This window comes from Xiphophorus couchianus, chromosome 5 (genome assembly GCF_001444195.1).
Source record: "Xiphophorus couchianus chromosome 5, X_couchianus-1.0, whole genome shotgun sequence".
Taxonomy (NCBI): domain Eukaryota; kingdom Metazoa; phylum Chordata; class Actinopteri; order Cyprinodontiformes; family Poeciliidae; genus Xiphophorus; species Xiphophorus couchianus.
This window is the reverse complement of record NC_040232.1, coordinates 3,055,781-3,069,289: the sequence shown is the minus strand read 5'-3', so window position 1 is coordinate 3,069,289 and position 13,509 is coordinate 3,055,781. Positions and strand designations below refer to the sequence as shown.

General features: G+C 42.1%; 1 protein-coding gene across 4 annotated transcripts in view; it reads right to left on the bottom strand.

Annotated features, from left to right (window-relative positions):
• LOC114145113 (ras and Rab interactor 2) overlaps positions 1 to 13,509 on the bottom strand; it is a 36,829-nt gene that overhangs the window by 3,726 nt on the left and 19,594 nt on the right. For 3 of the 4 annotated variants that reach the window (XM_028018507.1, XM_028018509.1, XM_028018508.1), the window contains exons 8-11: positions 8,701 to 9,987; positions 3,815 to 3,897; positions 3,494 to 3,719; positions 3,284 to 3,415 (exon numbers count right to left, since the gene is read on the bottom strand). In XM_028018507.1, the coding sequence (XP_027874308.1) occupies positions 3,284 to 3,415; positions 3,494 to 3,719; positions 3,815 to 3,897; positions 8,701 to 9,987 (1,728 nt within the window). Of the gene's footprint in view, positions 1 to 3,283; positions 3,416 to 3,493; positions 3,720 to 3,814; positions 3,898 to 8,700; positions 9,988 to 12,672; positions 12,866 to 13,509 lie in introns of those variants that run through there. The other variant, XM_028018510.1, reaches the window with a different exon arrangement.

Here is a 13,509-nt window from a genome sequence, read left to right as displayed (position 1 = left end):
GCATTACCTTCCATTAGTGGAACTAATGTTGATGATTAATAACTTTTTAGTTAGCGGTGACCACCACTGAAAAACGTTAAGCTAAAAAATTAGCTCCACTATAAATTTGGTCAGAAAATTTCATCCCAGATCTTCTTCTTGGTGAGCATAAGAAGCACTCTGACTTCACCTGTCATCTTTTTTTAGGGTTAAATTATTTTTAAGCAGGTGGTTCTCTTTTTATGTTTTTTCTATATTCATATTTTTGTTGTACAATTTCTGCCTCAAAATAAGGAACCCACAACTCAACCGGATAATTTACAAAGAAATGAAACCAGATGACGCATAAATTACGAAATAAAAGCTCAAACGTTCTTTCTTCCAAACAGAAACTGTCTGATGGTTCTGTCTGAGGCCGTATCACCTCCAGCTCCTTACATCAGCCTTCATGCCACGCAGGTCGACTCTGATAGGAAAATATTTCACCATGCGAGGTCGACGCCCATTCCTTCTCATCTGAATCAGTTCCAGTCTATTCAAATCAAACACTGGACGGTATTTCCTAACACGCTCAGAACTTTTCCTTCCTCTGCACACACCTCAGATATTCTCACTAAATCATCTGGCAGAACAAAGATCGAATAATCACAGGAAAAACTACAAAGAGTTTAAAAAGTCAAAGAAAATAATGAAATTCAAGCGACGTAATAAACCGGACATGGAAAAGCCTCCAAATAGAGTTAAGGGTAGGTTCAAACGCATTTCTGTAAAAACCCCCAGCAACTTAAAACTATTTCAGGGCAGTTTTTTTATTTGAAGTAAAGGTTTGGAGGTGATGAACTTTTGTTGCTGTAAACTCCAAATACTCATAAAAAAGCTGTTAAGAATATTAGACAGGTTTATTGTCTCTTTCTCAAGGTTCAGGTTTCTTAAGTAAAACACAGTGTTTATTTCTTCAGTCAATAAAAGCAACAAGCAACAAATGCTGCAAGTCTTGAACTCTTCTTTAATTTACGCAGAGCTGCAGCCAATCAGTGTCACTGAAGGTGAAAATATTTTGAGAATATAATTTATTTTAGATAAATCAGAAAAGATGCTCTTTTGAGCAATGCTTTTTCAGAAACCCTGTGAAAAAATGGGAACGATTGGAAACATGATTTTCTCCTACAACTCTCCAATTCTGTATTATGTGTTGTTATTTCAGAATTGAACTTTATGTTCTGTCTCAGGTTTTTCCTTTTCAGCTGTCTCCTGGATCAGCGCGCCTGTGTTTTTCTGTTTTTACGTGTTTTGTCCTCTTAAAACCCAGTCGGTCATGACAGATGGTCCATTTACACTGCGCCACGTTCTGCTTCTGCTGGAGATTTCTTCTAGTTAAAGCAAGTTTTCCTTTAGGAATCACATGCAGTACGGTAGAACTTCTAAAACTTTATCATTTTAGAAGTTCTATAAAGAAAAAAGTTGTCATGAGTGTGGTATGAAAAATAAAACTAAGTTTAAAACAACTTTCATGTTTCTTTTATGTTTGACAGAACTTGTTTTGGATTTGAATTCTTCTTTCTTGTTTTATTTTTTGCTGATTCTGTTTTTCAGCAGAAGGAAATGAGTTGATATCACATAATGTTCTGCATATTTATTGTATGTAATCCATATTTTTATGTTTTGTGCAGGTTTACCAGGAAGTGAATTAGAAAAACGCACTTTGTTTGCATGACTGAAATTATTTTGCGCAATTAGAATTTTCATTTAGGTTGTTAAGATGTTTTGTTTTATCTAATTAATGTTAGATAAAACAACATTTTTTTTGTTAACAAATGCAACAAATATTTTCAGAGTGTTGCAGATTTGAGTTCAACAGAATCTACCAATAAATGTGAATCAGAAGCTGGAACCCTGGGATAAAGTTTTCATTCATAAATCAGATGGCTGGCAGTTTTTTTTTCTGCTAAACTAAATCTGGGAATCAGGAGTTTCTGTTATTTTGGAAACAGATCAGTGACTCAGTCAAAAAAATGCAAATTTGCCAATTTAAATAGAAACAAAAAGAAACAAGATGCCAGAAAGCTTTTGGGTTCAGTAGAAAACAGAAGTTGTTGCAAAATAACTTTGTGAATACTCATGTCACATGTAGCTGAGGAGGATTTTCCTCTGCTTGGCTGATTTCAGCAGAAATCTTCTCTGTACTAAGATGGAGGTGGATCCATAACGGTCAGATATTTGTCAGCTGCTCATACAAACGATTTCAGTATAAGAAATGGTCTTGTTCCTGTGAAAGGCCGTCCTCAGTGGAAAGTCTCCTTTCTGAGGAAACTGAAACGAGCGTTCTGATGAACTTCCTGTCCTGCTGGCGTGAGATGAACAGCGCCGCAGCAGAACCAACGGACCGCTGCTCAACGTTCTGCCTCAGGCTGTCAAAAAGCTCAGCTCCTAAGACTGTCCTCCACATTGTTAAACTATTGTTTTTTAATTGTATTTGATGAGAAACATAAGCTTGGAGAATCAGTGATTTTTTGACTTTTTAGAAGAGAAATCAAATAAAATGAGAAAAGCTGCAGTTCTAGAGGTGCATTTCAAACTAGAATATCATCAAAACTTTATTTATTTCAGAAATTAAGCTAAAATAATTTAACTCATTAGCATGGATTGATAGTTGTCAGTGTTGTTGATGCACCTATTACTAGCACACTTTTTCCTTCCACTAAACTATGTAATAACATTTTGGGATTCAACATTCTGCAAACAACCAGTTTCTTTAGCAGACAGCTGTTTGTGGCCGACCCCTCTTCAGTAGGAGTCAGTGACCGTCAGCTGTCTTTCTTACGGACCTTTTAATGTTCTGAGAAACAAAATGATATTTTTTTATTAACCCTAGGTCATAAAAATGAAAATGACAGGAAAAAAACAGTTGCAACATATCTCTGTGTGATCAAGCTGCATAGAAGTTAAATTTTTTAATTAAATACATTTTTTAGATTAACTTTTTTATGATATTCTAAATTATGGAGATGCGTCTGCATCTGAAATGGAGCAAAGATGGGATTTTTTTTAACTTAATGAACTTAAATACTTTTTAAAGTTAGGACTAACCCCTAACCCTAACCCTAATCGATTATTTTGACAAAGGGATAAAAAATTGGCACACTTTCATTTATCCATTTTTGGAAAATGCTGGAAATATGAAACAATTAATTAAAATCCTTTTTAAATAAAAAAATAGACATTTTGTTGCCTGAACACTCGGCAGCCAGCAGATTAGGTCAGATTTAATCTCAGCTGGGTCTCTGCAGAGACGATCAGAACCAACCTTCTCCCTGCAGCAGCGTCGGGTCCAGCAGCTCCATCATGTACTGAACCTCAGTGTCCAGCTGCGGCATGTCGCACTGAGCCACAACGTAGGTCAGCATGGGCAGGAAGTCGTCGGCCCCGTACATCCTCCCTGCGAGAAAAAGCAGGGAAAAGGTCAGAGGTCAGCTGGAGAGCGGCGCAGGAAGCCGCAGATGGTGGTTCTGCTCACCAGAGTTGTCCTGCATGATGGTGTAGATGAGTTTGCACACTCGCAGCAGCAGCGACACCTTCTGGTCGGGGGAGTACATCTTCCTCATGTTCAGGAACTTCTGGCGGATTTTCTCGATGGCGACGGAGTCGGGGGGCACGGCCCCGTCGACCCCCAGCTCATGGGGCTTCTTGGTCCTAGCCAGAGCCAGGTTCTCTCTGAGCTGCTGCAGCGCGCCGCTGTTCACCTGCAGGACGAAGGCGATAGGCAATGAGAAAACCCCCTCTACTCTGACACCCAAAAATAAAATCCATTGCATTTAACCGCCTTCAGAAATCTCACCTGGAAATCGTGCAGAATCACCTCAATGATGCTCTTCAGAGGCTTCAGGACACATTTGTGCATGGCTTTCTCCAGAACCCGGTCTGTGCAGGATTAAAGACACACAAACATACACCACAGGTTAGCGCCAGAACAAACCACTGTACAGACGTTAAAATTGTTTCAAACAAGTTTAATTTGCGTCACTGCCAGGTTCACAACACCTCTGGCAGCGCGGCTCCTCAAACTGGAACGGTTGCTCTAACAGTGAAAACGTTAGCTTGTTCCAAGGAGCCATCAAACAGACAAAACACGATCCAGTTCCTGAAACTTATGATGCAAGAGTCCTTTGAATGCACCAGATACACACTGAATGAAAGAGACCAAGTCACTGTTTGGCAAGCCGAGATAAAATCTTGTTTTTATGTAATCAACTGTATAAAATGCTACAAAAAAAAACGCAGTTTAACGGGCTAGGAGTTTTGGTTTATAAGATCAAAAGCAAATACTAAGAACATTTTGAAAATTGAAAATCAGTTGGAGGGTTTTTGTTAGTTTTGTGATTCACCATTAAAGGAACAGATCCAATTGTCCAGGGTGTCCAAAGTGCGGCACGAGGGCCATTTGTGGCCCTTGGAATGACTTTGTGTGGCCTCTGATTGCAGTTCAAGAACAGTACAAATGGCACCGATGCTGAAAATGTCAGAAACGATACATTATGCTTTTATTTTAATAAGGCAAAAGTGTGAGACACTTTTTATATTTTGGATCTAACATGAACTAAATATCCAAAAATAAAACTACTTCATTTCTCTCATTAAAATATTCCATGTTTAGTTTTAGCTTTCTGTACATAAAGGTAAAAAAAACTAAATAATATATGTTTTGTGTAAATTATTTGTGATCTGTCAGTACTTTCAGCTTTATAATTACACCAAACGTGGCAAAAAGTTTGTACACCTTTACCTTTTACAACAATAAAAGTTGAAAGAAAATAAAAACAAATGACTTTTTTGCTCAGCTGGTCTTTCCTAACCCGACCTCTCTTCTTCGGAAAAGGTACTCACCCTCCATCAGTTCTTACCCAGCTGGGATGCAGAACATATTGCTTTAGACCTCTTTCACTCTGGCACCCATCTGTACTGTACATTGGATCACTATGGTAACCAGTTATTTACATAGACCTCACATGATAAACTGGGTTATCATTTACTCAACTGACTTACAGTAATATAAACCTCGGTTTAAGAGTTTAAGTTCTGCTGCAACTTAATGAGAACTGAGGAGATAAACATCAGACATGATAAAAACTTTCTGTTAAAAGTTAAATGTGCAGCTTGTTTTTTTGTCCAGTTCGTCTCAAAGTTCCTTGATGCTGAGAGGCTGCAGAAAAACAGCTCTGCAGCCTGGGTCTGAGGGACGAGGTCCAACATGTCTCAGACTCGACTCTGCTCCAGGAGACCTGATTTAAATCGCTGAGTCATTCACTGGCCTTCATACCGAGGGATTAATAACACCATCTGCAGCACATAGACCCAATAGAACTGGAACTGGACACCACTAATCCATATTCACCACTTTCCAGAATCTAAAATTCACCCGACTCCGCAGGCCGAAGCAGAGCTGGAAATGACCTGTCCTTCAACTCTGGGTCTCCTTGGTTTTCTCAGCTCTTTACTGTCTGCAGTTCAAGTTCAAAGGCTCTGCAGCCAATAAGAATGGAAATATAGAGCTGAAGGGACTCATCTGGGGGCGCATTTGTAATTATTAACACTGTAAATCAAAATACAACAGAAGATATGGATGAATAGGCTGCAGTTAAGGTGGCCACCGCTAACTACTTTGTTAGTTGTGCTAACCATAAAGCATTAATCATAAACATTAGTTCCACAAATGCTAAAGCGCTACATCTAACTGCGTTAGTGCTTTAGCTAGTGCTAAAGTATGCATTAATTAACACCCCTGGTTGTTTGTTCATGTAAGTGTTGTATTCCTCTGTCTTTCTGATTTTTTTTGTTTGTTACATTAGACTTTTGCTCAATATAGTTTTTTTGGGACAAAAAACAGAGAAAAAACTTCTTCACTCCCTTCAAAATAAGAACATGAATATAAGCATCTAACTACTACTCAAAAAATTCTCAACAGTCAATAACCAAAATTTCAACACATTGAAGAATTTTTCCAGAAAATTGTATTTAGGGTACGCTAAAAGCGCTAAATGTTTTCAAGGTTAGTATAAACGCTAATTCGCTAAACAAAAGAAACTGTCCTCGCTGTTAGGGCGTTAGCGGTAGTGTAACCATTACTGGATAACTGTGTAGCCCATTTCTATTTAATTACAGCCATTATGAATAGAATAAAACAACTAAATATTTCAGAAAAAAATGTTCTGGAGTGGAGAAAGAGACTCACAACCTGACAGTCCTGAATATCAGTTTGCTTTTGGAGACATTGGCACACAACAGACCACAGAATCCATATTTACTGTCCCCATAAACTTTTAGAGATTCGTTAAGAGTCGAGCATTTAGTCTGAGCCACCCAGTTGTTTACCATCAATCTGAGAAACATGAAACCTCACAAAGGCTCAATCTGTACGTCAGACCTACACACATCAGCGCTGCATTAATTCCTGCCTACCTCAAATATGCTACATCCACACAACCGAGTTTTGTTGTTCTGCAGAACGACTGACGCAACTATTAATGCTGTGTATTCATCCCCAGCCTCCAGGCACAGTTTATGCCACTTTCATGCAATGCACGCAGGGAAATGTGTCTGTTGCAACAGCTCCATAAACTCCAGAGCGAGTCTGAACGGATCACTTGTTTCTAATGAATTCCTAGCGGTGAGTCAGAGGAGCCCGACTGAATCCCTTCCACGCGATCCTCCTCAGGTCTCTACAAGCGCTGCAGGTCCCTTCTGAGAAGGGTTTGGCTCTTCTCTAATGGAACAAAAACAAAGTGGGACGCTTGAAGAGTGCACACAATGTTCCGATCTGATTAAAGTGTTTTTAAACCTTGGATTTCCCTCGTCCCTCCAGAAGGGCTCATTTCCTCCATTCACACAGAAGTGTTTGTAAGTGGTGTTTATCAGACCTGCAAGCTGTTCAGACTTCCCTAAAATGGGATAAGGTGCTTTTTGCTGCCAGCTGCATGGAATACAAGCATGAAAACAACCAGCAGATTCTGGCTTATCTAAAAGAACCAAATAAGAGCTGACAGGTTTCCATCTGATGTCAACAGAAACCTCAAAGTCAACTCCAGGCTTTGAGGAACGTCTGCCAGCGTGACAAGCTTTACTATCTGTGGCCTGCTAGCACCGAAAGGACAGATCACTTCTCCGTCTGAGAACAAGGCCTGGCTGTTATTGTTTACAATGAACAAGGGATGTGAGATGTGTGCAACCACACCAGCTTACATTATTCATGCAAAATGAATGTGAACTGAGCCACAATAGCAGATGAAAAAGAAACCAGCAGTGCCTTGAGTTAGAAAACGTTTCTTGCTCTTTGTTTGTGTTTTCTGGCCTTGATGTGGGGCTTCTGCTGCTGGGTGGCAGTGTGCAGCAGCTGCTTAGTACTTTCTCTGCTCACAAAAACAGGCAAGTTATCAAATTAATGCTGTGTTGAAACTGCAAACAGCATCTCTGTAAAGCTGCAAACTGCAGACTAGCTACTGGAGCAGATAGCCTGACTAAGCAACCAGCTAATATCAGCCACTTATATTGTTACTCTAGTAGGATCTAGTAGCAAATTGATCTAAATTGAGCAGTTTTTTCTATAGATTTGATTACGTCAAAATAGCAAAATAAAAATAAAAAGCAAATCTAACATGTTGCTGCAGACACAAACAGTCTCTCTGAATGGACAGTCTTTCGTTGTGAATGAATTAGTTCAGTGGAAACTGTCTTAGCACAACTGTGGAAGCTAATATCTACAGCCAATCAGCACCATGAAAATGAATGGTGTTCATTGATTGGTTTCTGCATCTTCTTTCAAATATTTTAGATTTTCACTATGAAATCACTCCTGCATTTTCTGATCTGCTCAGTCCAAAGGTTGGAACTTCGGATGAGAAACTGGAACTGGCTGAGATGAAGAGTTTTATAAACCAACCATCAGATCATTAGGATTTTCAGAGATGGGCCATGTGAGCAGGGAAGGACCAAGTGGATGAATGGATGGTATCCAAATCAACTGGCAATGAATTATCCTTGAAGTGAAATCCAAATATTTGGTTTCTAATTTCTATTGGTTACAAGACCAGATCTTATGTGACATAAAGGAAATCAAAGGTTAACTGTTCAAAATGAAAATAAACTTACACCAACAACCTCCGATCAGAAATAACTTGTAGGCTGGCCTTTCTGTAACCAAACGCCAGGAGTGTTGAGGACTAAGATGGAAACTGACAGTAGATCTTTGATTCTCAGCATAGGAAGCTTAAATCGCTCTGGCTATTAAAGAGTGACATCATTCTGACGAGTTTCTCCACAGAAGCTACCCTCAGCTTTACTTCCCCATGAGGAAGAATGGAAACAAGAAAAACGGTGTTTTCACAGATAGGATAGTACGAAAAGTCAAATTCAGCTAACAGAGTAAATATTGCTACTATGGCTGATTACTGATATTCTATATATCATACATACATATTTCACTAACATTGAACTGCTGATTCACCACTGCTTCCGCTGCACTGCTGTTTTATGAACTCTGTCACATCATGAAACAAATACCAAACGACCAACCGTCTCCCTCTCCGAATAAATATCTGTAGTTAGTATCGGCCCAGTTTTAATCATCAGAGTGATACAAAATATTTGTAAAAATTACTAATATCGGCCGATACCGATTAAGTGCCGATATATCGCGCATTCCTAGAAGCAGTCAGAAGATGGTAGACTCACCAATCTGGTCTTCGGGTATGAGGGACTCTAAGGGCAGGTCGAGCTCAGAGCTCTGCCGCAGGTAAGCCTTCATCTGGGTCATGAACTGCCTCACGGTCTGCAGGAAGTCCATCCCCGACGTGTGGCAGCTGCGGTTCTCCTGAACAAAGTTGATGTAGTCCTGAACCAGCGAGCCGAAGTACGAGCTCTTGTCGCGGGACAGCTCGGCGATCCGCTTCACGGCCCGTTTCTCCGGCGTGATCAGGGAGCTGAGCATCCCGCCCACCTTGCTGAAGCGTCCCTTCAGGGAGCGGGGCAGAACGAAGGAGCTGCCGCCCAGGCTCACGCCGACACGTCGCCTGCGGGCTTTGAGGATCGGACGGAGGCGCGACTCCAGATCCCCTTCCATTCCGACGCCGTAGTCCTCCTCCTCTTCCTCCTCCGCGTCCTCGTCATCCTCGCTGGTGTCCTCCGCCGGGTGCTGAGGCGGGCTGGGCGCCAGGCCCAGGGAGAACCCGGGAGACCGGGAGTACTCCAGGGAGTCCGAGGACGACGTCGACATGCTCATGTCGCTGAACCGCTGCCGGCCCCTCTCATCAGGACCGGACAGGCTCCGTGACGGCTCCTCAGCAACAGGTGGGGGCTGGCAGGTGGGGAGGTTAGCGCGGGACAGAGCCTTGGCGATGGTTTCATCATCCAGAGCGATGTGGCAGCGGTGAGCCTCCAGATCGGGCATTTTGGGTCGAGGAGGCGGTCGGTTTGGTGAGGAGGTACTTTTGGTTGAGCTGCTGGTTCTGCCGCCCAGTGCTGGCGGTGCCGGTGCGGGTCTCCTGCTGGACGGCTGCTGCCCCTTGGCGGCGACCGGCATGCTCTTGGTTCTGGAAACTGCCGGAGGAGGTCCGGGCGGCGGCGGAGCGGGCCTCCTGCTCGGTGCTGAGCGGGGGGGAGGGGGGCGAGGAGGCGGGGAGCGCGGTTTACCGTTCAGCTTGGTCCGATCCAGGTCCGGCTTGGCGCACCTGCTGCTGCTCAGCGGCGGCGAGTCGGCAACTTTTTCTGGGGGGTCGGGGTCGCGGCTGTGGGTCTGGAGGAACAGGGGCGTCACAAAGCACAGCGGTCCAGTGGGGAGGGCGGCGTCCTGGAAGCCGGCGGGAGGGGCTGTGTGCGGCTGTAAGGTGGGAGGTGCGCTCTGGTGCGACTCCTCCACCTCAGCGGTCCGTTTGGTGCGCTGGGGGCTGAGGGTCCGGCTCAGGCGGTGGCAAGGGGGGGTCGAGCAGCGCCGCTGGCTGCACAGCGCAGAGTCCCAGAAACCTGGAAAACACCGAGACACGAAGCATGAAGGAAAACCAGATGAATCACTGCAGGGAAAACAAACAGAGAAAAAAACTGGTACCTCAATCAGAAATTCCTAAAGAACAAAAACCTCTGCTGGATTTTCTACAACTTTTCAAAAAAAAACTCATTAGTTTCCTCCAGCTGTTGAGTCTGCCGTGTGTTTCTGCTTCGGAGCCTTTCCTCTGCCTGGAGCAGAAACCCGGTGAGAGTGCTGGCTCTGATTGACTGAATGCCGACACAGATCCAGTAAAGAGGGAGTTACCCGCTAATAACAGAGAGGGAGGCCAATAAAAGAGCAGTTCCAGTTCCACCACTCCCCGCTTCCTGATCCGCGTCACTCAACTTTCAGGATCCCTTTCTGGGTGTTTCACTGAGTTTATGGCTTCATTGCCCTCTGTATGAACACATGCTGGAGTAATCTGTTTGAAAAGGGCAGTTATTCTGTATTTAGGCTTAAGCTTCTAATTCCCAGGGCTGTAATGACACCAGAGAGAGGCGTGGACCCAGCAGGGACTAATGCTGCCGTCTAAAAATGGAGCCATCCACTCTCACATTTCTCCAGCTGTCTGATGATGCCTTCCTGCCCGCAGTGTAAACATGAGCCTGCGGTATTTTCACGGGTGGATGTGAGCAGCTGACCGTGAGAGACAAACTAAACACCGCACACAAGAATCCACTTTTCTCTAAGTGAAAAAATAACCAGACTGTTGATTCTTTAGTCGGAGATGAGATCAGCCCTCACCGTCTTCTAACGGAGAAATTTGATTCTTGAAAACAGAAGAAAATGTTAAAACAAAAAACTTTATATGGACAGTTAGATTCAACTTTTGTTCCGTCTGGAAATAAATCAAGAAACATGAAATATGTTTTTGTTGCTCTAAAAGGACCAGCAGAGATATAAATGTTGTGTTTTGCCAACTTCAGATTGTTACACTTTTCTTTCAAAATAAAGTTTCCACTCAACAATATTAGATTTTTTTTGCATCGCATAGATTAAAAAGACAATTTATGTTTAAACCAGATGTTTCAACTGCAGGTATTTTTCAAAAATGGAGGATTACAACTCAAATAAATCAAATGGAAATGAACATTTCTCTGCTGTTTTCCTGATGAGTTCATGGTCTAATAAGACTCGTATTTGTCTTCTCCAATGTCTGAGAATCATTTTTGTCACGTGTCAAGATCTGACTAGGCAAGCTCTGCTAATCCACCTCATTTGCTTTTGCCGCTCCTGTTTAAGTCTCTGTTTGACTCTATGGTTAGAAAGATGTTGGAGGAGGGGATGAGATCAGTTACGATGGATGGAAGGGATGGCTTGAACTCTCTACTCTGTTCCTGCTCTTCATCCAGGAAGCCTCTTTTTCAAACCCCCTGGGATTTGGGGTCAAAGTTCAAGGATAGTTTCAATGTTTTAGATGCTAATTAGCTGCTAACAGATGTAAAAACCAGGGATTTAAGTGAGCCAGTATGAATCGGTGCACTATTGTTTCTCACTTAGAGCAGTGATAAAAAATAAATGTTTCCATGGTTACGCATCAACTGTCTGAAAGTAAAAAATGTAAGACCAAAAATCTTTCCAGCTACACAGCATCCAGGACCAGAAAAAAACTGTCCAAACATTCGACGCCTCAACCAGAAATGTGATGAACGAAAGTTTAGATAAAAAAGAAATGAGAGTTAAGGTAACAGAGCTGCTCCAGCATGCTGCCACCAGGAGCGGCGCAGTTCCAGAAAACACTTCCCATGTCAGAAAAGCAAGCTGCTGTCATCGTTCTGCGTGAAAAGGGCGTCAAAGTTTCTGTCTTTGATGCCATTTTGACTGCTGCTAAAAATATTGTACCTGAATGACCAGTTTTCTAGGTCACCAAGAACAGCAAGCAGCAGGATCTACTGCAGAAGCACGAAGCCTCCAGCGCAGAGCTTAACCAACATCTGCTGCAGGTCAAGACTTTCAGACTTGAAATCTGGAAGATCATTTATCCAGAGAAGAAAACTTGAACGCTTAGACAAGTCCTGTTTAGATCCAACAGTGAAGCATCTATATGCTATTTCTATTAGGGACGCCAGGAGAAACGCAGCGTGAGACTGACTGAATGAAGAGGCTAAAACGTTAGACCTGTGGTTCTGGAGATTACATCCAGAGAGAAATACAGAAGCTCTGCAGGACATTTTGTCTTTAAAACTTCTAAACAAAGGGCAACCATCATGGCAACAGGCATGAACAAAATATCTGATGATGCATTTCATTTAACATCACAATGAATTCTGCTCAAAAGCATTTATTTTAACAGAGTTTAAGCAATTTGATGAGATATTGCACTCAACTATTGCAAACTGACAGTTGCTTTAAAATGAATATTTGCCTTAAAACACAAAGACAAGTCAAAGTTCCAACTTCCATCTCACTCATGGTGCAAACAGTTCCCACTCCCGCCTCTTTCTTCTCAGTTACTTTACAGTTCTAACTTAAAAATCCTCGTTTGGAGATATGATTAATAAAAAGTTAACTCAACTTACTGCTGTACATTAATCTTTCTCAAACTCACACATTTAGGTTCAAAATCAAAAACTCACAAGATTTCTTTGTTTACAGTGTACAAATCATTCAAACTATGAAAGGAGTATTCCCAGCAGACCCAAAGCCACTAGAACAGCACTCACCGTGACCCGGAGAGCGGTAAATAATGTGCAGAGTGATCAGTGAGAACTCAGCAGAGTTCAACTGAGCCTCCTCTGGTCTGTAAACAGAGGACTTCCAGTGCTGAAGCAGATAAAAATGCAGACTGTGCACGCTCACACCCACATGCACCCAGAGCAATGCAGTCAAGCAGCTCCTCATGTCGGGTCGTCATGCCTGTTGTGATGCTATTTGTGTCTAAACAACATGTTGTAGCTTTCCACTCATCACAGCCCTTCCTACAGCACCGAGGCGTAATGTGAGGCGTTCGTCCAGCAAGCTGAGCTGAAATGACTCAGCAGATGCAGCAAAGTCACAAATGCTTTGAGAAACATTTATTAAAAACTTAAATGGCATCTATTTTTAGTTCAAATAAATATAAATACTGATGTGGTGATCATTACTAATGTACCATGTGTCATATTGTTCCTTTATTGTATAAAAGGTCCTTTTAGCAGAATGACAGAGAAATTTGCTGATGAAGACTTGCTGCTCTGCTGGATGAAGATATCAGATATGATGAGGAGCTACAGAAGTGCCATCTTTCATTCTTTGATTTTAAAACTACAGCCGGTGTTACCGTAAAGCTCTGAACTTCAGGCTATCAGAGAAGATCATCAATAAACCACTAAAAACAAGATTGTGTTATTTCATAAATACCAGAATGACAAAGAGCTATAAAACAATGTACAGCCTGCATACATAAAAACTAGAAAATTACTACATTTGTGTATGTTCTGTACTTTTACCTAAGACAAGGTGAGTTAATATGTTAGACTAGTATGAAACTCTGGGTAATTTTACTCATGTGATCATCCTGT